General features: G+C 36.8%; 1 protein-coding gene across 1 annotated transcript in view; it reads left to right on the top strand.

The window, feature by feature from the left end:
* Positions 1–21,186, top strand: part of LOC150107184 (uncharacterized) — a 646,985-nt gene that overhangs the window by 116,767 nt on the left and 509,032 nt on the right. The window contains exon 5 of the mRNA XM_090391664.1: positions 12,076–12,181. Within this exon, the coding sequence (XP_090247790.1) occupies positions 12,076–12,181 (106 nt within the window). The remainder of the gene's footprint in view (positions 1–12,075; positions 12,182–21,186) is intronic.

The raw sequence follows: 21,186 nt of genomic DNA, 5'->3' as shown, positions 1-21,186 counted from the left end.
GGACAAAGGGATCACTGCATTTCATGTATACTAATGCCAGGAGTATTAGGAACAAGAAGGAAGAATTTTTGGCCTTGAGTGGCTCTTCTTGGCCACAGGTTATTGGCATTAGTGAAACATGGCTGACGGAAGATGATATAGTTAGTGGGATAGAATGTCTAGGTTATAGTGTGTTTACGAGGGACAGAGAGAATAAAATGGGGGGAGGGATGTTATTGATGATAGCTGATGAACTGCAGCCAAGGAGAATTGAAGTTGTATCGCAGGATAGTGAAAGGGGCTCATTTGAGGCTATTTGGTGTGAGATTGAGACTGGCAGAATAAAATATACAGTTGGGTGCTGCTATAGACCAGGTGATGGAATAGATGGTGGAGATAGTATGCATAGGGAAATTGATGAAATGAGTGGAAGGAGGGTAATTATTATGGGGGATTTTAATTATGGTAACATTGATTGGAAGGAGGAGAGGACACATGTGAGGAAGGAAGACAGCATGTAATTGAAAATACTTGGGGTGTGAGAGTGCTTGACCTGGTAATAGCATCTGAGAATTTGACTGTAATGAATATGACCATGTTGCCACCTATTGGTGAGAGTGATCATAAGGTCTTGACCTGGGAAGTGGCTAAAGGTGTGGAATTTTCGATTAAGACAGGATATATGTGGAATTACCGTGCTGGCAAGTATGACAAGCTTAGGAGATTGCTTGGATCAGTGCCATGGCATGTACAACTGCAAGGGCTGGACGTCGATAGAGCATGGGAAGTGGTCAAGGAGCATTTACAGGAGGTAATGGCTGATTGTATACCTAGGGTCTGAATAGTAAAACAAGTAGGGGTTAAATGGATGAATAATACCATTAAGCTTGAGCTGCAAAAAAAGAAACAACTGTGGAGGGAATTTAAAGAAAGGGGTGACCTTGCAGGCACACGAACGGAATAAAGTGCAGGCCAGAAAGGTAACGAGTGTGGTAAAAAAAGCAAAAGCGGATTATGAAAGGAAACTAGTTTGCAAGCAAAAGAGAATCCCAAACAGTTCTTTCAATATGCTGCAAGCAAGAAAAAAACTGTACACGGCAAAATGATTTTAAGGAATGACGATGGTAAGGAGGTCACTGAATCAGTCGATATAGTGGAGTTACTGAGCGCGCATTTTGCAAAAGCATATCATCCAGGTGGTGACATTGAAAAAAATGAAGGAACCATTAGTTTATACGGGAATAGTGATGAATGAAGTGGAGGTGACTAGTCTATTACAGAACCTTAATGTGAACACATCTGTGGGATTGGATGGTATACAGGCACGGGTCTTGCGTGAAGTGGCTAAAGAATTATCAGTGCCCTTGACCATGTTGTTTAATCTGAGTCTCAGGTCTGGTTTAGTCCCGAAGGTGTGGAAAGAGGGGAAAATAGTTTCACTGCATAAAGGAGGATCCAAGACTACGGTTGCAAATTACCGACCGATCAGCATATCAGGAGTCGTTGTCAAGGTCTTAGAGAAAGTAGTCAAGGGAAAAATACAGGAATGGATTGATGAAAACGAGATACTGTACAAGGGACAGCATGGCTTTGTGAAGGGTAGATCATGCTTCAGTAACTTGCTCAAGTTTTATAACAAGGCGGCTGAACTGGATAAGGGAAATGGGTTTACAGTGATACTGCTGGACCTGGCAAAGGCGTTTGACAGGATACCACATGGAATACTAATCCGTAAACTACAACATATGGGAATGGATATAGGATTGGTGAGATGGATAGGTGGTTGGTTGATGGAGAGATATCAAAGAGTAGTTTATTCAGGAGTAGAGTCCAAAAGACGGCCTGTGACTAGTGGTGTGCCGCAGGGTTCTGTTCTTGGACCACTGCTGTTTAATCTGTTCATTAACGATATAGGGAAGGATCTAAGTGGAACAATTCATTTGTTCGCTGATGATGCAAAGTTGGGTAGGGCAATAGTGAATGCAGAAGATGTCAAATCTTGCAGGATGACTTAGATAGATTGGAGTTCTGGGCTAAGGAGAATGGATGTCAATTTAATGTGACAAAATGTAAGGTTATGCATTTTGGGGTGAAAAGATTAGCAGCAGTTTACTACATTGGTGGAACTGTACTCCAGAAAATTGATGAGGCACGAAATTTAGGAGTGTTGGTGGATAAGGAGTTGAAGTTTAGGGGGAAAATTGCAAAAGTGGCCAAATCAGCTCATCAAATCACTTGGTTGCTGAAGAATACGTTGAAAAGCAGAGACAAGCAAGTTATTGTACCTCTGTACCGAGCCTTGATAAGACCTCATCTCGACTACTGTGCCCAGATTTGGTCACCTCGGTTCCTTCTTGATGGGGAGGAGGTGGAGAGGATCAGAGGCAAGTGACTAAGATGATAACAGGTCTATGGAATGAACCATATGAGGATAGGTTGAAGATTTGTGGGTTGCAGAAACTAGTTGTTAGGCAGAGGAGAGGAGATATGATTGAGACATTCATATTGCTAAAGGGATTCTATAGGATTAATTCAGAGGATATTTTTGAGATCAGGACTGGTGGTGGGAGAACTAGGGGACACCTATGGAAGTTGGGCAAGAGTGTGGTTAGCAGGGGTGTTAGAGCTGGGTTCTTTACTTTTAGAGTGGTAAATGAGTGAAATAAGCTGCCAGAGTCTGTTGTGGGTGCTATGACGGTGAACGAGTTCAAGACAAGGTATGATAGATACTGTGAGAATGTAATCGCATAGTTGTGTGGACATGATGTTTAGGGCCTTCCTCGATGAGTCTAAGGACTCCTGGAGTAGCCAGAAATAATAATAATAATAATAAAAAATAATAATACAATCAGCTCATCAACTCACTTGGTTGTTGAAAAATACCTTGACGAGCAGAGACAAGCAAGTTATTGTACCTCTGTACCGAGCCTTGATAAAACCTCATCTTGACTACTGTGCCCAGATTTGGTCACCTCAGTTCCTTCTTGATGGGGAGGAGGTGTAGAGGATCCAGAGGCAAGTGACTAAGATGATAACAGGTCTATGGAATAAACCATATGAGGATAGGTTGAAGATTTGTGGGTTGCAGAAACTAGTTGATAGGTGGAAAAGGAGAGATATGATTGAGACATTCAAATTGCTAAAAGGATTCTATAGGATTAATTCAGAGGGTATTTTTGAGATCAGGACTGGTGTTGGGAGAACTAGGGGACACCTATGGAAGCTGGGCAAGAGTGTGGTTAGCAGGGGTGTTAGAGCTGGGTTCTTTACTTTTAGAATGGTAAATGAGTGGAATAAGCTGCCAGAGTCTGTTGTGGATGCTATGACAGTGAGCGAGTTCAAGGCAAGGTATGATAGATATTGTGAGAATGTCGAATAGTTGTGTGGATATGATGTTTAGGGCCTCCCTCGATGAGTCTAAGGACTCCCTGGAGTAGCCTGAAATAATAATAAAATAATAAAAAATATTCTCTTTGAAAGCCAAGTAAAAAGTTCACCATTTTAAGATCCACACAGATGATCCAGTTATGGTCTGTATATTTTAATAACTTCAGAACCTTTTTAATGTCCTCATGTGTTTCCTTTAAGTGGACTGAATAGCCAATAGGAATTAAGCCATATACATGCCCATTGTGTAGTAAGACACACTTGAGACTTCTGCTTGAACTGTCGATAAATGAACGCCACTCATTTGAGTGAGTAAACCTGACACATTGTTACAGTAAACAAACCCACACTCGTGTCTAAAATATTGTACAAGATTACTTTCCCTGCTACGATAAAAAGTTATCTTCGTATCTTGCTCCATTAAGTTTTTTTCATTTAATCCTGAAGCTAACAACTCCGATGATTCCTTTGATAGGCCCAAATCTCTTACTAAGGCATTCAATTCCACTTGAGTAAAACGTTGCGGTCAGAACTGGAAATTAAATTTTCATTGTCTAAATCAACATCCGGGTCTTGCTCCTCAAGAACATTGGCATATCCTGATCATGCTCGTTCTCAAGTAAAGGAAGTCCTTTATAAATTGGCACGGCTATTTCATTGGAATGAGCAACTGGCTGAATTGCTGAGTCGAGATTTGGATACACAATTTTTTTCTTATTCTTCTTATTATAACCAGAAGTCTGAACTAAACAAAAATAGCAATCATCTACGTGATATTTCGGTTCACGCCAAATCATTGGAATGCCAACAGCTAATTTTTGGCGTTTTCCCTTGCTCCACTGTCGTAAATTTTCTACACATGACTTACACACTTTATTTGGAGCCCATGACTTGTCCTGATCTGCAATTTTTACGTCAAAGTATGCAAAGTACACTTTCTTAACGAAATCAGTGATATTTGTCTTTTGACTGGGAACAGTAAAGCTGCCACAGATGTAGCAGAAGGAATCTACACTATTGACACAATTTCGAGTAGTAGACATGATGTATTTTCTTAACTGCCAACTAACATGCAATTAACAAGACAAAAAAAAACAGAGACTTTATTGAAACGTTATAAGCGCTCATCATACTTTCGCGATCGATTAACGATTGACTGATTTTGATTGTTCTTTGTCCGCTATGACGCATATAGCATTCATTTGTTTTAGGCAGTTGTCATCGCCTACTTTTCATCACCTAAATGTATTAGGTCGGTTATCGGCCTCTCTTGCATTCAAAGCGCCAGTACGTGTCGTTGCAGGTTCTTGCGCATTTATTCGTTTACTAACAAGCGAGAGCGGTGAGCGCTCCGATTCTGATCTGCACACCGCTTTGAATAATAGGCTATATCTTCGGGAATTTTTCGAATTTCTTGATAAAAAGTTAGCAACAGAATTTTAAAAGTACATACTTTCAGAAAATAATATTAAAAAATCGATTTTTTTGATCCTCTAAATAGTACTGCCTTCTTAAAAATATCAAAAACTTACAAATTAGCAAAAAGAAAATGCCATAGAGGAAAAATCTGACGTGATAGAGAAAAATGGGTTTGATATTTGAAATCAATGCACCCAAATTAGTAGAAAACAAGTGTCAGATCATAATCAGTAGAAAAAAAAATTTTTTTTGTTGGCCAGTGTTGTTGTTGTTATTATTTGACACCTCCAGGAAGTCTAAAGACTCATCGAGGGAGAGTGTGCCAACAGCATCGAACGATTGGTCCCCTTGTTCAGTACAATGTTTATGATATTGCTCAGTTGTAGACATGATGTATTTTCTTCACTGCCGACTAACATGCAATTAACAAGACAAAAAAAACCAGAGACTTTATTGAAACGTTATAAACGCTCATCATATTTTCACGATCGATTAACGATTGACTGATTTCGATTGTTCTTTGTCCACTATGACACTTATAGCATTCAGTTGTTTTAGGCAGAGACAATTAGTGCAGTCTGAAACAACTAGAATGAAAATAACCTTGGATAATGAAAAAAAGCTACCCTCCACAGACGTTATACCACATGCATGCAAAGAAATAAGATGGTATTGTAGCATCAAACACAGCATCTCACTAAATACATTTGTCCTAACATTTCTTTCCAATTTTCATTTATAAAAAATAAATGGTAACACTGTTTATAGTGCAATCATTGAGTACAGAAAGACAATTTATGTAAAGCAAACTTTCAAAAAAATAAAATAAATAAATAACTTTAAACTAGAACTGCATTTGAATTTTTCAATATCATTAAGACAGTTGTCAAGAGTTGCTTTATTATTTCTATGATGAACTCGACTACATAACAGAATGTGACCATATGTGCTGTACATATGTATGGTGAGTGTAGTGAGCATTGTGGTTCAAGCAACCACGTGTGTTAACTTATTGTCTGCTACCTTATATAATCATTTTTGTATCAAAAAACATTCTTCACCATTGACTATGGATAAAAGGAAGAATGAAACAATGAGTGCCAATAATAAAAAGAAGCAAAAAGTTAATCACTTTAGAGCAAAAATGAATTAAGAGATATAGAGTGTGATGATAAGAAAGCAAAAAATTACATGTGATTTTAGACTTAATCAGGCAAAAGTACAATTGCCTCATTCAGTAAATGTTTAGGAATTATTAAACTCACATTCAGAAGAAAAGAGTGAGCTCATCATCCAATTACAAGACATTACAGTTTGTAGTGCAAGTCAGATATCAAATACAGGAATCCTCACTTTACATGGATTTGAATAATAAGTTAAACTGATACAACAATTTATTTAATACGAGTTAAAAATTCACATAACATATTGAAAGTTTTACCGGCAGGGTTATACTATAAATTAAAGATGATAAGAAATTGTATTCTTAATTTAATCCTTTATCCAAAGTGTAAGCAAACAAACTTTGTGCATGAAGTAACTTCACGACTGGGCAACTCATATATAGAAGCTAATGGCGTCACATCACTTGCTTTAGTATCCCATTATGCATAGCATTAAACATGTCTGTAAGGATGTGTGTTTTGCATTATTACTATTATTACATGATACCTACAAGAAATTCAGACTCATCGAAGAAGGGAACCTCTCCACCACTCAATCCACCAACTACAGTGAACCGCATCATCATCTACCAACACCATCTACTGTCCACCACTACCACTAGAATTTTCACAAACAATCACAAACATCGATGCCCACAGTGGAATTTGAACCAAAAGCCTTTTGGCTGGAGAGTGAGTATGCTAACCACTCAGCCAACCAGGCTGGCAAAAATTACCACATGATTATATCCATCAGTAGAAGTAGAAACCTTTACATGGTGAATATGCACACTATGTATTTCATTTAATTATTATTATGTGAATCATTCACAAGGCATCGTGGGACAGCATTCCAGCATTATGGGCTCGGTGTGGAGTTTAAACAAAAAAAAAAAAAAAAAAGCTATTGTAGAAGAATGAACTCTTTACTTATAAGTAAAGAGTTCATTCTTCTACAAAATACAAAAGAGGGTTATTTAGCATTCTGGTAGAATGCGAACAATTTTTGTGAGTTTTTAATGTGAAAATGTGAATCCCACTCCCCAAAAAGTTATATGTTTATAGTACAACTGGGGCTCCATATTCATGGATTCATGTTTTCCTGCAGGTGGTCACAAAATCACATGTCTTCAGTAGCACAGTGAACATTATCCAAGTAGGATGTCTTGTGACCTTTTGTGTGTTGTGTCTGCATTAAGTTACTTCTGCTTATGTGAATACCCATGGGTTGTAAACCAAGTGCATCTAGCAGTGGACAAAAACCTGAAAGGATGGACCAAGAAAGTAATGACTTGAACAAGAGAGTGTGGATTCTAAATAAATATTGAGTAGGGATTTATATATTTGGCTGTAGGCCACTTGTTTTATATCAATGAAAGTACCATATGACACATAAGGAAACAAACTGAGATCAGAGAGGCAGTACAAAGGTGGAATTCTTCCTACTAAATACACAGCTTATGTATGTGATAAAGTGATGTTAAAAATGGAAAATGCACCGTTCATTTGGATTGAAGACCAGCACAAGAAAAACTTGCCTGTGAACATTGGTAAGATTTCTGCTAAGGTCCCTCATTCCTTACAACAGATTTAAGCACCAAACCCCCTGTATCAGCAGAACTGTGGAAACCACTTTCATTGTCATCTGGTTCCAGAAATTCAAGAGGTGGTATTCACTTCGTAGTAAAGATTACAGGGAAGTCTGTTTCAGCTGATCACAAGGCTGCCAATGCCTACCCTGTGCAAAAACTCAAGAAACTCATTGAGGAGAAAGGATATAAACTTGAACTGATTTTCAGTGTCGATGAGACTGCATTTAAGACCACCTCAGAATTCAAAGTGGCACAAGAACTGGTTACACTTGCTAGTTTATGGTAATTCAGCAGGCTATATGACAAAGCCTTTCCTAATTTTTGATGTGCAGAATCTAAGGGTTCTTAGATAATGTAACAAGAACATACTGCTTGCATACTGGATGTAGAATGCAAAAGCCGGGATGACAGAAAACTTCCTGAACTGGTTCCTTAACTTCAGGGATGAAGCAGTGCTGGAACCAGTTCAGGAAGTTTTACCCAGAGACAAAGAGGTGGAGGAGCTTCTAATTAAAGTTCTCCTTGTGCTGCACAAGACTTTGCAAATGAAGTGGTGGTCTTTCTACCTGCAAACACTATCTCCCTTATCCAGCTGCTCTTACCAAGGGGAAATCAAGTCTTTAAAGGCAAACTACATGAAGAGGTTTATGGACATAATCATTGAGGCTATATACAATGACAACAACCTCAGCATTATTCTGGTTTTTAATGGCACTTGTGACATAATAAAGTTTATTAGACACACATATTCACAAGAATAAATATTTATTTATTTGTTTTTTTTTGTTGCAAATATTTTGACCAGAAACTAACTGCTCATCGTCAGTGCATCAACATAATCACAAGGTGAAGCTAGAACAAAGAATCTTAACCCTATTTACACAACTGAGTTTTATTAACCATCCATAAGGTGACATTCCAGTACCCATGTACTGAATGTCACCTTATGGATGGTTAAAAAATAAAATCAGAATACAATTGAAGCCAAAATTAAAGTGATTTGAACTAAATAAAGATTAACAAAATTTAGATAAATAATTGAATGACATAGCATTATATAAAAAACAGTGTGCAGGGGTCAATCTATTGCTTGCTAATTATGAGGATGAGACTCTCCCAAATCTTTACAGTAGAGAGACAGTCATTCTGATTTAAGTTTGGAGCAGAGTAGAAGTGTTTCCAAGCTCTGTTTAAATAACGACTCACACCTAAATCTGCACCGATGGAAAAAGCAAGTATTGGACCAGAGGATCTTGTAGTCAGTGTCCACTCCATGTTGAGCAAGGCTGAATTTTTCAGGTTTATTGTTGTTGTTATAAGATGTTCTTGTAGTCATTTTTCAACAGAATGTCTTGGTTGCCCAAAGTTTGAGCAGAGGCATTCACACTGAACTTGGTAAATACCAGTGAGAAAAGGTGGGGAGGGGGGATGTTTATCTTTTGTGGATGGTAACCAAGAGGAGATTTGGTTGATAGGGAAGAATGTAGGAACTAAAATGTATCTTTTAAGGATCTTTGCAATTGTCTTCGAGATGCCTGCGATGTATGGGATACATGACAGGATACATTGCTATATATAACAAGATTCAGCACATCATCCATCTTAAAAATATGCATCATCAAATTTTTATTCAGTAGAGCATGTTATCTGCTCCAATTCTCAAGCTCTCCAACAAGAATTGAGCATTATCCAATGCATTATACTACAGAATGGCTTCACTTCAGGGAAATTTAAATGCATCCTGGTCACCTACAAGCCTATCCTGAAAAAAAACCTGTATTGTGAGTCACTATTCCATACATTTCAGGCATGTCGATGTATGGGAGCGATGATTGCAAAAATCCTGAAAATATGCATTTCAGTCCCTACATTCTTCCCTCTCAACCAAATCTCCTCTTGTTACCATCCACAAAAGATAAACAGCTCTCCCCCATCCTCCTGTTTACCAGGTTCATTGTGATTGTTTCTGCTTGTATTTTGGACAAAAGAGCATTCTGTCCATGTAGAGCCCGTGTAGCTCAGTGGATGTGGTGTTTGCATACCACGGCGCTTGGCCGCACGAAGGAAGACTTGGTTTCGAGTCTAGTTGGTGACTAGAGGAAATTTTTCTAAGCCTTTTTTCGACCGGTTCCCAAGTTAGTCGATCTCTGGCATGGGCAAGCAGGTTTTTCCTCCCGGAAACTCAGGTTTATCGTCCTGTAAACTCAAGAAAATCGACCGCAGAACCCACATTATTTCAGACATTAAATATATTGTGTTAGGGACCATGAGATGGTGGCACATTTGAGCCATCTCTCTTCACTGCGTACTGCTTAATTAGTGATAGCCTAGGGCCATCTATCTCTGATTGGGTACCAGTGGAGATTGAACTGCCCACTCAGTCTCCAAAAGTTAGATAGGGCTAAATGGCCTCGCCTACTCCTGTATATGGGAATAAAAAGCCGTTAGCTGGTTTTTTTTTTTTTTTTTTTTTTTTTTTTTTTTTTTTTTTTTTTTTTTGAGCATTCATATCAATAAACACCAAAAATTTGGCTTTGATCAGCATGGAGAGAACACTGACCACAATATATCCTCTAGTTCAGTATTTGCCTTTTATATCAGTGCAGTGGTAGGTTTGAGTGATTGTTTAAAGAAGGCTTGGCAGCACCTACACTCCCAAACTTAAATCAGAATGACTGCCACTCTTTTGCCAAGATTGGGGAGTCTTGTCGTTTTAAATGGCAAGCAATAGTATGCTCTCCCCCCCATCTCCCCAATTTTTTAAAATATAATCTTGTGTCATTCAATTATTTATTTAATATTTGTTAATTATTATTTCAATTCATTTTAATTTTTATTTTGGCTTTAATTGGAACCTCCCATAAGGTAGCATTCCACTGTGTGGCTGTGTAAATAGGATTAACATTCTTTATTCTAGATTTACCTTGTGATTATGTTGATACACTGATGATGGCCAGTTAGTTTCTGGTCAAAATATTTGCAGAAAAAAAAAAATTTATTCTTGTGAATATGTGTTTAATAAATGAACGTTATTCAGCTTTGGAAGAAATTCATCCTGAAAGAAATTTGGAAGAAAATTGGGAAGTGACTGCCAGCTCCTAATAAAGCATACACTGGAAGACATCAAGGGCAAGTGTGTAAACACTTATTGGAAGTACTCATTGTCCAAGGTTGTGCATGAGTTCGCTGCACTTCACATGAACTATGAACCATTCCAGATGAACAGCCAAGAAAACCATTGCTGAAATAAAGAAATTAGCCTGGAGAATTGGGAGCTTTGTGGACTTAGAGGAGGTGGACATTAACAATTTAATTGATGGATATGCAGTGACACTAATGGGTGATGAACTCAAGGAGCTTGTGTGTTCCAACTCTGAGGATGAGGATAAGATTGAGGAAGAACCACAGCAAGAGAAGTTCAACTTGGAAAACCTAGTGCAGACAATATAATAGCAAATGCATTGCAAACTTCTTTTACAAACATGATGACAAAATGATTTGTGCAATGAAGTTCAAGAAAAGTCTCACTGATAATTTAACACCATACACAACCACGTTTAATAAATTCAAACAAAAGAAGATGCTTCTTCCCTGTGTTCCTGGAAAGGACAAGTTCTACATCGATGCCTAAACTCCTCATAATCCCAAACCAGAAGTCTCATCATCAACCAACCTTGTTTCTTCTCCAGCCTCTGAGATCCTTACCACTGAGGAGCCTGAATCCTATGTCTTGTTTTTAAATATATAATTGAATTTTTATACAGTATTTTTGAAACATGGGTCTAAAATGTTATTATAAAACACAATTGATTTGTAAATTGTAAAACACATTTAAACCTTTTTCTGTTAATCGTCAGTGGTTGTGTAAGTGTTTAGGCATATACATAGAAAACATCTGAGGCTATTTGGATGAGAGTATGGATTTTTGCAGAAAATTTATTAGGACAGAAATTCTGGTTCACCTTAGAACCAGAATTACAGAAGGTAATTCTGGTTCTAAGGTGAATATAATTGATCCACTGCTTCTGTTGGACGTATTCAAAAGGATGCCAGATTTGAAGTATTAAATTCAATTAATTGGAAAGAAAAGCAAAAAAAAAAAGTACCTTGAAAATAGTGTAGAATATGTCAAAGCATTCTTCTACTTTCTCCTTTGACACTTCATTATTCACCTTGTTTTGACCAAATTTGGCATGTAATTATTTCTTATGGCATCAATAAGCCTCTGAAAAACCTAGTGTAATCAAATTAAAATGAAGATGGCTCTTCTTCCACAAAATACTCATTGTTCTTTTGATTAGATTCAGACTAAAAATTTAAATTATGTTCTCATGAGAATTTGTCCAGTTAGGAAAAATTCTTACATTGTTTAAGGTTCTCTAAAATATTCAGTCCAGCTAAGACTAAAATGAAGTGTGTATGGGGGGGGGGGGGGGGTAAATTGATTTTGTTGCATATTCTGTGTACAGGCAGGTTTACTTCCATCCAGAATTATAGTATAAAAGTTTTTAATTTTGTATTATAATGCATTTCAGGACCTAACTCTGAGTGGTACAATTAATGAAACTCTTGATCATCTCTCTGTGAACAGTGTGTGTTCAGAAGATGTAAAGTGCCTTGGTAAAAGGATATATACCACAGGTAATTTACTTTTTGATTAAAATTGCGTGATACAGCGAAATTCTCAAATGTTTATTAATGCACATTTTAATGGTATTGCATTTTTTAATCATCTTGTAGTATATACCTTTCAAGAGGGTATACCAGATAGATATTTGATGATGTAAGAGTAATTCTTCACCAGAAATGCTCTGCCAAGAATTCATCATGGGAAAATTATTCCCCAGAAAATTCATTATGGGGAAAATTCAGTGCCATGTTTTTCATTAAAAAAAATTACTTGCGAGCCCTGAAGTATATAATAAAAAATGATAATGCTAGAGTGTAATGCTAGTTGTAGAGTGCAACAATAATTGTAATTACATTATGTAGAAAATAGGAGCATTCTGTTGGCACCATTGTTTCTGTCTTACAAAATGAATCGTTTATTTTCATGCATCATTTTATATTCTTGAATATTTAAATCACTTAACATATTTGGAATTGGAACTACTTGTCCTGTGAGATTTTTAGATTATTCAAATTATATTTTTACAGTCACTGAAGGCATTTGGCCAATGACAGTAGACAATATTTTTGTGTAGACTTTTGTGATAATATAACGGGTCTCATGTTGAGTTTTACAGCCTCGATCTTTTATAACATTAAGTACCTTTGCAACTTCAACATGAGCCATGATTATGTTCTTTGATTTGCTTGGTAATGCTGTCACCACATGTAGAATATATGCACGACAGTGCTTTTGAAACCGACTGCATTTCTAAAAAATTTTTCTTTATTTTCTTTGTCTTTTACAAATAAATGACCTCTCAGTTCATGCATCTTCTTCTCATTTAAAATAAATTCAAAAGATATCTTGCAATAATCGCAAGATATCTTTTGTATATTTTTGGTAAGAGATTAAAGTTAAACCTCTTTAACTTTAATCTCTTACCAAAAAATAACAGATATGCTACTTTTGAGACCACTTGACTTAAAACTGTTTTTTACTTGGAAATTCTAGTTCAGAATTATCTTTTAGCATCTTAACAGGTATATATTCAGGCTAGCAGCTCTACCATTCCTAACTTAGTGAAGCTGCAGTTTTCATAATGTAGGGCCAGAGATTACAGAGAACATTTCAAAGTTAGTTAAGTGAATATGTCATATCTTAGTAAACAAAGAGAGTCACACCATATGAAAGAGCAAATACAAGAAATTTGGGCACCAAGAAGCAAATGAAACATATCACACTGCACACAGCAAATCTCTGTAACCACTGGTCCCAGAGTATGAAAACTGCAATTTCATTGGATGCCAGAGATACTACTGTGAATATAAGCTTTTTAATGTTTTAATTTTCATTTTATTTATTTTGTTTGTTCTTATGAGATATAAAAATGAATTTCAGATTCGTGAAAATAAAATATATTATTATTATTAAACACCCATAAAGTCAAAAGACTTATTGTGGGAAGTCCCACTGTTCATTGAACATACACAGTTCATCATACTGTGTGTTAAATATATATTTCAGTCTCTGCACTCACCACACATTCAGGCAATGCATTCCATTTGTCTACTACTCTCCATACAAAAAATCTGCTCCTCTCCTTGCTACTCACACCCTCTTAATACAGCTTCCAGGGTATGACCTCTTATTCTTCCCTGGTTAATGTAGATGTAAAAGCTCATCTACATTAATCTGGCATACTCCTTTAGCAACTTGTATGTCTAATTGTACCCTCCCTCTTCTCCTCCTGCAAACTTAATTTCTTTAATCTCATTTCATTCAACTCTCTAGAGAACCATAAACCACCTTAGTCATCTGTGGACCCTTTCCAGTATCTCTTCATACTTTTGAAAACCAGCTGACCAAATCTGTGCACAGCAATCCTTATGTTGCTTGATCAAAGTCTTATAATCCATGAATTATAAGGTTTGATTATTATAATTATCATTATTTCTACATTTTCTACATTACATCATGTAGAAATAACGATTTCATGGTCTCATGATTTTAGCTATGTGTCCCCAAAAATTTTGCCCACAGTTAAGTTGCTCCCAGATCCCTCATCTTCTTCGCTTCCTCTAAGATATTCCCACCAACTGTACTCTGCATTCCACCTTTACTTTTCTAATTTTAAAACCTTATGTATTGCAACATTGAACTGGTAATCCCAATACCTAGCCTATTCAGCTATTGCATTCAAGTCCTTTTTTGCAAAGCTACAACATCTATTCTCAGTTTTTCCCTAACTTTGCATCATCTGCAAACAACTGTATATCATCATTCACAGCAGCAGCACACTGCTAGTGGCTTTCCTCTTCTGGGATATCACTACTCTACGAGGGTGGTCTGAAAAGTTCTCAGCCTAACAATGAAAAAATAAATTTATAATTTCAAAATAATTTTTATTTTTACATAATCTCCCTTAAGGTAATACATTTATTCCACCAATGCTCCAGTGCCATTATCCCGTCCCTGTAGTGGTTCTCAGTAAGATCTGCAAAATACCCCTCTACAGCTGTAATCACTTCTTGATTCGAAGAAAAACACTGACCAGCGAGGAAGAGTTTTAGTTTTGGAAAGAGATAAAAGTCAGAGGGTGCCAAATCTAGGGAATAGGATGGATGTTCCAACAATTTATAGTGCATATCCCTTAATTTTCCCATTGCCAAAACACCTTTATGGGCAGGTGCATTGTCCTGCTGAAAGATGGTTTTTTTTCCTTCTGCAAACCGGGTCTTTTCTCATGGATTTTTTTCGTCTAGTGTGGTTAAAAGACGGAATAATATTTTCCATTATTGTTTCACCCTTTTCAAGATAATAAACAAAATGCCTTTAGCATCCCAAAGTGACTTTAATTTTCCAAACATTGATTGGGTAGAAGAGAAATCTCACAATAAGAACAGAAATTTACTGAATTGTTGCGAGACAACTTTCTCAAGCAACATGTGAAAGAAGGAACTTGAGGCCAAGAGTGTTGGATTTACTCATAGTGGCAAAAGGGGTTTCTGGCAAGAATATGGCTATTTTACCAACAATTGGTGACAGTGATCATGTTGTGCTTTCTTGGGAAGTATCAATTGTGCTGATACTCCGATTAGAACAGGTTTTATGAAAATTATGATCAACTTAGAAGAATACTATCTTTGGTCTCATGGTATCAGATACTTCTTCCGTCTAAGATGGGTTGAGTCTTCCCTTGAGCAGGATCTTCCAGTCTTCTCTATTCCTTGCTATTCGAAAAAGTTCCTTATATGTTCTACATCCTGAAATGTTCTTTATTAATTTCAGTCAGGTAATTCTTGGTCTTCCAGGTCTTCTTTTTTCAGTTGGAAAAGTATTGATTAGGACATTAATAAGTCTGTCTGCATCGATGCGTACAGTGTGACCAAACCATCTCAGTTGTTGTTTTCTAATTTTTTCTATTATTGTCTTTTTATACAATAATTCTCGTGACTATGCTGCTTGTTTTCTTTTCTTTCCAAGTTGTTCTATTTATTTTTCTTAAGCATTTCATTTCAAATGCCAGCAGTTTTTTCTCCTCTCTTTTCTTAACTGTCCACACTTCTGCTCCATAGATGACTGTTGGTATAATTATTGATTCATATAATTTGATTTTGGCTTGCTTAGATATCTTGTTTGTTTTCCAGATTTTTTGTAATTTTCCCATGCTGGTCCATCCTATCGCTATTCTGTGTTTGGTTGTTTCGAGTTCATCTATTGTTTCTGTTAGTTTTGATCCAAGATATATGAAGTTGTCTACTTGATCTATTTGTTCTCCATTTAGGGTGGCTGAGATGATAGTTCTGTTCCTCCCTATTTTCATCACTTTTGTCTTTTGTATATTTATTGTCATGTCACATGTTTTACAGGTTTCATTGAACTCGTTTATCAACCTTTGTAGTTCATTTGGGGTTCTTACAATAAGGACGAGATCATCTGCATATCAGATACTGAATGGGAAAAATGTCAGCAGGGCATGGGAATCTTTGAAAAAGTGCTTAAATAAGATGGTATCTGAATGCATCCCTAGTGTTTGAAGAATAAATAGGTTGTGAGTGAAATGGATGTGCAACCTTATTAAGCAAGAGATCCATAAGAAGATGATATGGAAATAATATCATGAGAATAAGAGTGAGAGGAGTTATGAAATATATTAAATATAAATCTCAAGTCCGAAAAATTAGGGGTATTTGTGTGGAAAGCTAAATCGAAATATGAAAAGAAATTGGCAATGCAAGCTAAAGGCAATCCAAAAGAATTTTATCGTTATACCACAAGCAAAAGAAAGAATGAATGTGGAAGGATAACTTTATTGAATGCAGATGGTACTTAAGTGTCAGAAGCTAATGAGATTGTTCAGTTAATGAGTGTTCACTTTGCTAAGATATATCAACGAGGTGTATGTAACATGGCACACAGTGCTATTGCTACATTGGATGAAGAGTTAGAGCTCCATGAAAATGAGATTGAAGAGCTGTTGCATAACCTGGATAAGAATTTGTCTATAGGGATAGATGGAATATCAGCCTGTTTGCTAAAGGAATGTTCAGCCAAACTGGCTAGGGCTTTCACATGCTTGTATAACTTGATTCTCAGCTCAGAAATGATACCACAGGAATGCAAGGAATATATGATGGACACATCAGTTTTTGCACCATTGTACATGGTGCAAAAACTGATGTGTCTAACTACTGACCTATCAGTATCTCTGGTGTAGTAGTGAAGATTTTAGAGAAGATGGTAAGAACTTGCATACAGAAATGGGTAGACAAACACACTACACTGCAAGGAGCAGCATAGGTTTACTGAAGGAAGGTCATGTTTTAGCAATTTGCTAAATAATTTGCTAAAATAATGCAATGTCTGTTTTGGGGCCATTACTGTTTAACTTGTATATTAATGATATTGGTGAAGATTTGGATGGAGATATTCAGTTGTTTGCAAGTTGGGACAAACCATGAAGAGTAGTGAAGATGTTGTTGCCTTACAAGAAGACTTGAATAAATTGAGTGATTTGGCTAGGCAAATGGGGATGTGAGTTCAATGTTGCAAAATGTAAGGTTTTAAAATTTGGAAAACAAAGATGGGATGCAGAATTTATGCTTGGTGAGGATATATTGTTGGAGGTGGAGGAAATAAGAGATCTGGGGGTGATAGTGGATAAGGATCTGAAATTTAGGGGACACATAGCCAAAATTGTGAAGACAACACAAAGGCTTCTGCGAATGATGCAGAGGACACTGACATGTAGAAGTAGGGATAGTCATGTTCCATTGTATAAGGCTTTGATTAGACCAGTGCTTCCCAACTTCTGGATGTCTGCCCCCCCTTGCAAAAATTAAAATATTTCACGCCCCCCTCGAAAAAAAATCGTAATAGAGAGATATATTATTATAATATTTATTGTATTTATATTCAATACAAAACATACACAGCGAATATTGCAAAAATCAAATGCATATATTACATTTTTTGCCTCTTACCATTTGGTTCTGAAGACGATGCAGGCTGTTCTGGTAAAATATGAAATACTGTCTCCTTTTTTTTGAGTCTGTTTCTGCTTCTGATTGTTCGCAGGATTTTTTTTTTTTTAATTTTTTATCAGCCACTTATCCATCTCAGGGTTAAATTTTTTAACGTAGAATAGATCAAATAATATCACCACTTACCGATACTGGCACACCACAGACTGATAACATGAAATTAGTGAATATTACCTGAATAAGGAAATCCCCGGACCAGGAACATTTTTCTCTTTTGTGACTTTTCTCCCTTTACGGTAATTAAGCCTAACGTGAAACAGACAGCAAAGGCAAGTTATTAAAACGTGCATATGATTGGTGCGGTATTAATAAAAGATCGCGCAACCGAAAGATAAAAGCATAGCTGACAATTGAGTTGAAATGCTAACTCTCTTCAACCGAATTCCATATGTGAAACTGCCATAACATTCATTATATATATATATATATATTACTTAGTTTTAACACTTTTACGAATTTTAACACGTCCGGTTGAATTATATTGCTGCCTTGGGAAATCGAACTCGCACACATATAATTATTATTATTATTACCACGGGCTACTCCAGGAGTCCTTAGACTCATCGAGGGAGGCCCTAAACATCATGTTCATGCAGCTGTTCAACATTCTCACAGTATCTATCATACCTTGCCTTGAACTCGCTCACTGTCATAGCACCCACAACAGACTCTGGCAGCTTATTCCACTCATTTACCACTCTAAAAGTAAAGAACCCAGCTCTAACACCCCTGCTAACCACGCTCTTGCCCAGCTTCCATGGGTGTCCCCTAGTTCTCCCACCACCAGTCCTGATCTCAAAAATATCATCTGAATTAATCCTATAGAATCCTTTTAGCAATTTGAATGTCTCAATCATGTCTCCCCTTTTCCGCCTATCAACTAGTTTCTGCAACCCACAAATCTTCAACCTGTTCTCATATGGTTCATTCCATAGACCTGCTATCATCTTAGTCACTCACCTCTGGATCCTCTCAACCTCCTCCCCATCAAGAAGGAACCGAGGTGACCAAATCTGGGCACAGTAGTCGAGATGAGGTCTTATCAGGGCTCGGTACAGAGGTACAATAACTTGTTTTTCTCTGCTCGTCAAGGTATTTTTCAACAACCAAGTGAGTTGATGAGCTGATTTAGCTACTTTCGCAATGTTTTAATTGTTATAATTAATAATTGCAATTGTTATGATTAATAACAATAGTTTTTAGTTAGATACTGTGTTTGCCCATGCAACATATAGTTGAAAGGGTGAAATGTGATGAAAGGGACAGGAAGATTTGGAGCTTCCCTGGAGAGCATTCGAAGTAAAAACAATTAACCACTGCTTTGAAATGAAACATATGAATAAGCAATATTTACTAATATTCATTAAGCGCCGAAATACACAGGAAGCAAAGTTTGTGAACCAACACCAATGTGTGAATTTTTCCATTAAAATATAAAAAATAACAAAAAAGAAATAATAAATAATAAAATTTAAATACGTTTCTTTTAAAATAAAAAAAATCTACTTAGTCTTAAACCATTTTAAATTTGTTTTCATTATTTCACGGCCCCCCTCAACAAAACCTACGTCCCCAAGGGGGCCGCAGCCCACAGTTTGGGAAGTGCTGGATTAGACCACACATGGACTATTGTGCCCAGATTTGGTCACCTGGTTTTCAGAAGGATGGAGAGATGTTGGAAAGGGTCCAAAGGCAACTGACTAAGGTAGTTTCTGACCTCTGGAATGTTGAGTATGAGGAAAGATTGAGAAGATGTAATTTGCAGAGTCTGGTGGACAGGAGGAAGAGGGAGAGATATGATAGAGACCTACAAGTTAGTGAGGGGTTGTTATAGGATCAGTGCTGGAGAAGTTCTACATAAAATAGTGGGGGAGAACCTCTGGTTCTCCCCCACTATTTTAGCAGAAACTGTATAAAGAGGGTGTGAGTAGGGGAGTGAGAGGCAGGTTTTTTTCCTGCAGAGTTGTGAATGACTGGAATGGCTTGCCTGAAAGTGTGATGTCTGCAAGGAGTTTGAGTGTGTTTAAGACACGGTATGATGAGGTGTGTGTGTGTGTGATAAAAGGACTTCCCAGATGAGTCTTTGACGCCATGAGGTCTTGGAGTAATAATAATAATTTGCATGATAATGTTGGATTTTTCTAAGGCATTTGATAGGATACCACACGAAAGGCTGTTGCATCAACTGGAGAATATGGGTTTGGAATATAAACTCAACTTGGATCAGGGGATCGTTGACAGATAGATATCAAAAAGCGGTATACAATAAGTGTGAATCTGTGAGATTTAAGGTGACCATTGGTGTAGCTAAGGGTTCAGTCCTTGGGCCACTTGTTCAATCTGTACATTAATAGCATCAGATGTACAATTGTTTGCCGATGATGTGAAGATAGGCAGGGCAATCAGGGATGCTACTAATATTCAGCACTCACAAAATGTGATTTGAATAAGCTGGAAATTTGGACAAACAAAACTAGCTGTCAGTTTAATATTAATAAGAGTGAAGTTTTGCACTTCACTCTTATTAATGGCATGATGAGATCTCCAGCAGAATATTATATTAGCAGGGTTATGCTGCAAGAAACTGAGGAGGCAAGGGATCTTGGTATTTGGTGGATAGGAATTTGAAGTTTAAAAATCACATAGCAAAAGTCGCAAATACAACTCAGAGTATAATTGCAATGTCGAAGCAAACCTTGACATGTAATGATAAGGAAGTTACATTGCCTCATTATAAGGCTTTGATAAGACCATATTCTGGATTATTGTTTGCAGATGTGATCTCTCGGATTCCAAGGAGATAAAGAAGCTGCAGAAAGGGTGCAAAGAAGAGTTACAAAGATTATGTCTGGATTATGGAATTTAGATTATGAGGACAGATTTCAAATATGTGGATTACAGACTAGTTAACAGGAGAAAGAAGGGTGATATGATACAAGTCTATTAACTTTTGAATGGATATTATAGGATTGCTTCTGATGAAATTTTTCGTTATATGGATGGTCGGAAGAGAATACTGGGGCATCCATGGAAGTTAATTCATAGTCAAGTTTGTTCATAGTCAAGAAAGGGATAAGAGCTAGGTTTTTCTCTCACAGAGCAGTGAGTGAAGCAGTTTGCCTTTAGGGGTGGTGTGTGCATCTAGTGTGAATGAAATTAAAGGAAGGTGACAGCTGGTTTGGATGATTTATAGCATTCCTTGATGAGTCCTTGATTCCTTGGAGGTCTTAGATAATAATAATAATAATAAAATACTTATATAAAAATTAAGTGGATTATGGAATTTAGATTATGAGGACAGATTTCAAATATGTGGATTACAGACTAGTTAACAGGAGAAAGAAGGGTGATATGATACAAGTCTATTAACTTTTGAATGGATATTATAGGATTGCTTCTGATGAAATTTTTCGTTATATGGATGGTCGGAAGAGAATACTGGGGCATCCATGGAAGTTAATTCATAGTCAAGTTTGTTCATAGTCAAGAAA

The sequence above is a fragment of the Typopeltis vanoorti genome, chromosome 4, assembly GCF_054136105.1.
Source record: "Typopeltis vanoorti isolate ZY-2024b chromosome 4, IOZ_Tvanoo_1.0, whole genome shotgun sequence".
NCBI lineage: Eukaryota > Metazoa > Arthropoda > Arachnida > Uropygi > Thelyphonidae > Typopeltis > Typopeltis vanoorti.
Note: the sequence above shows the minus strand (reverse complement) of the source record. Positions and strands in the feature narration are given on the sequence as shown.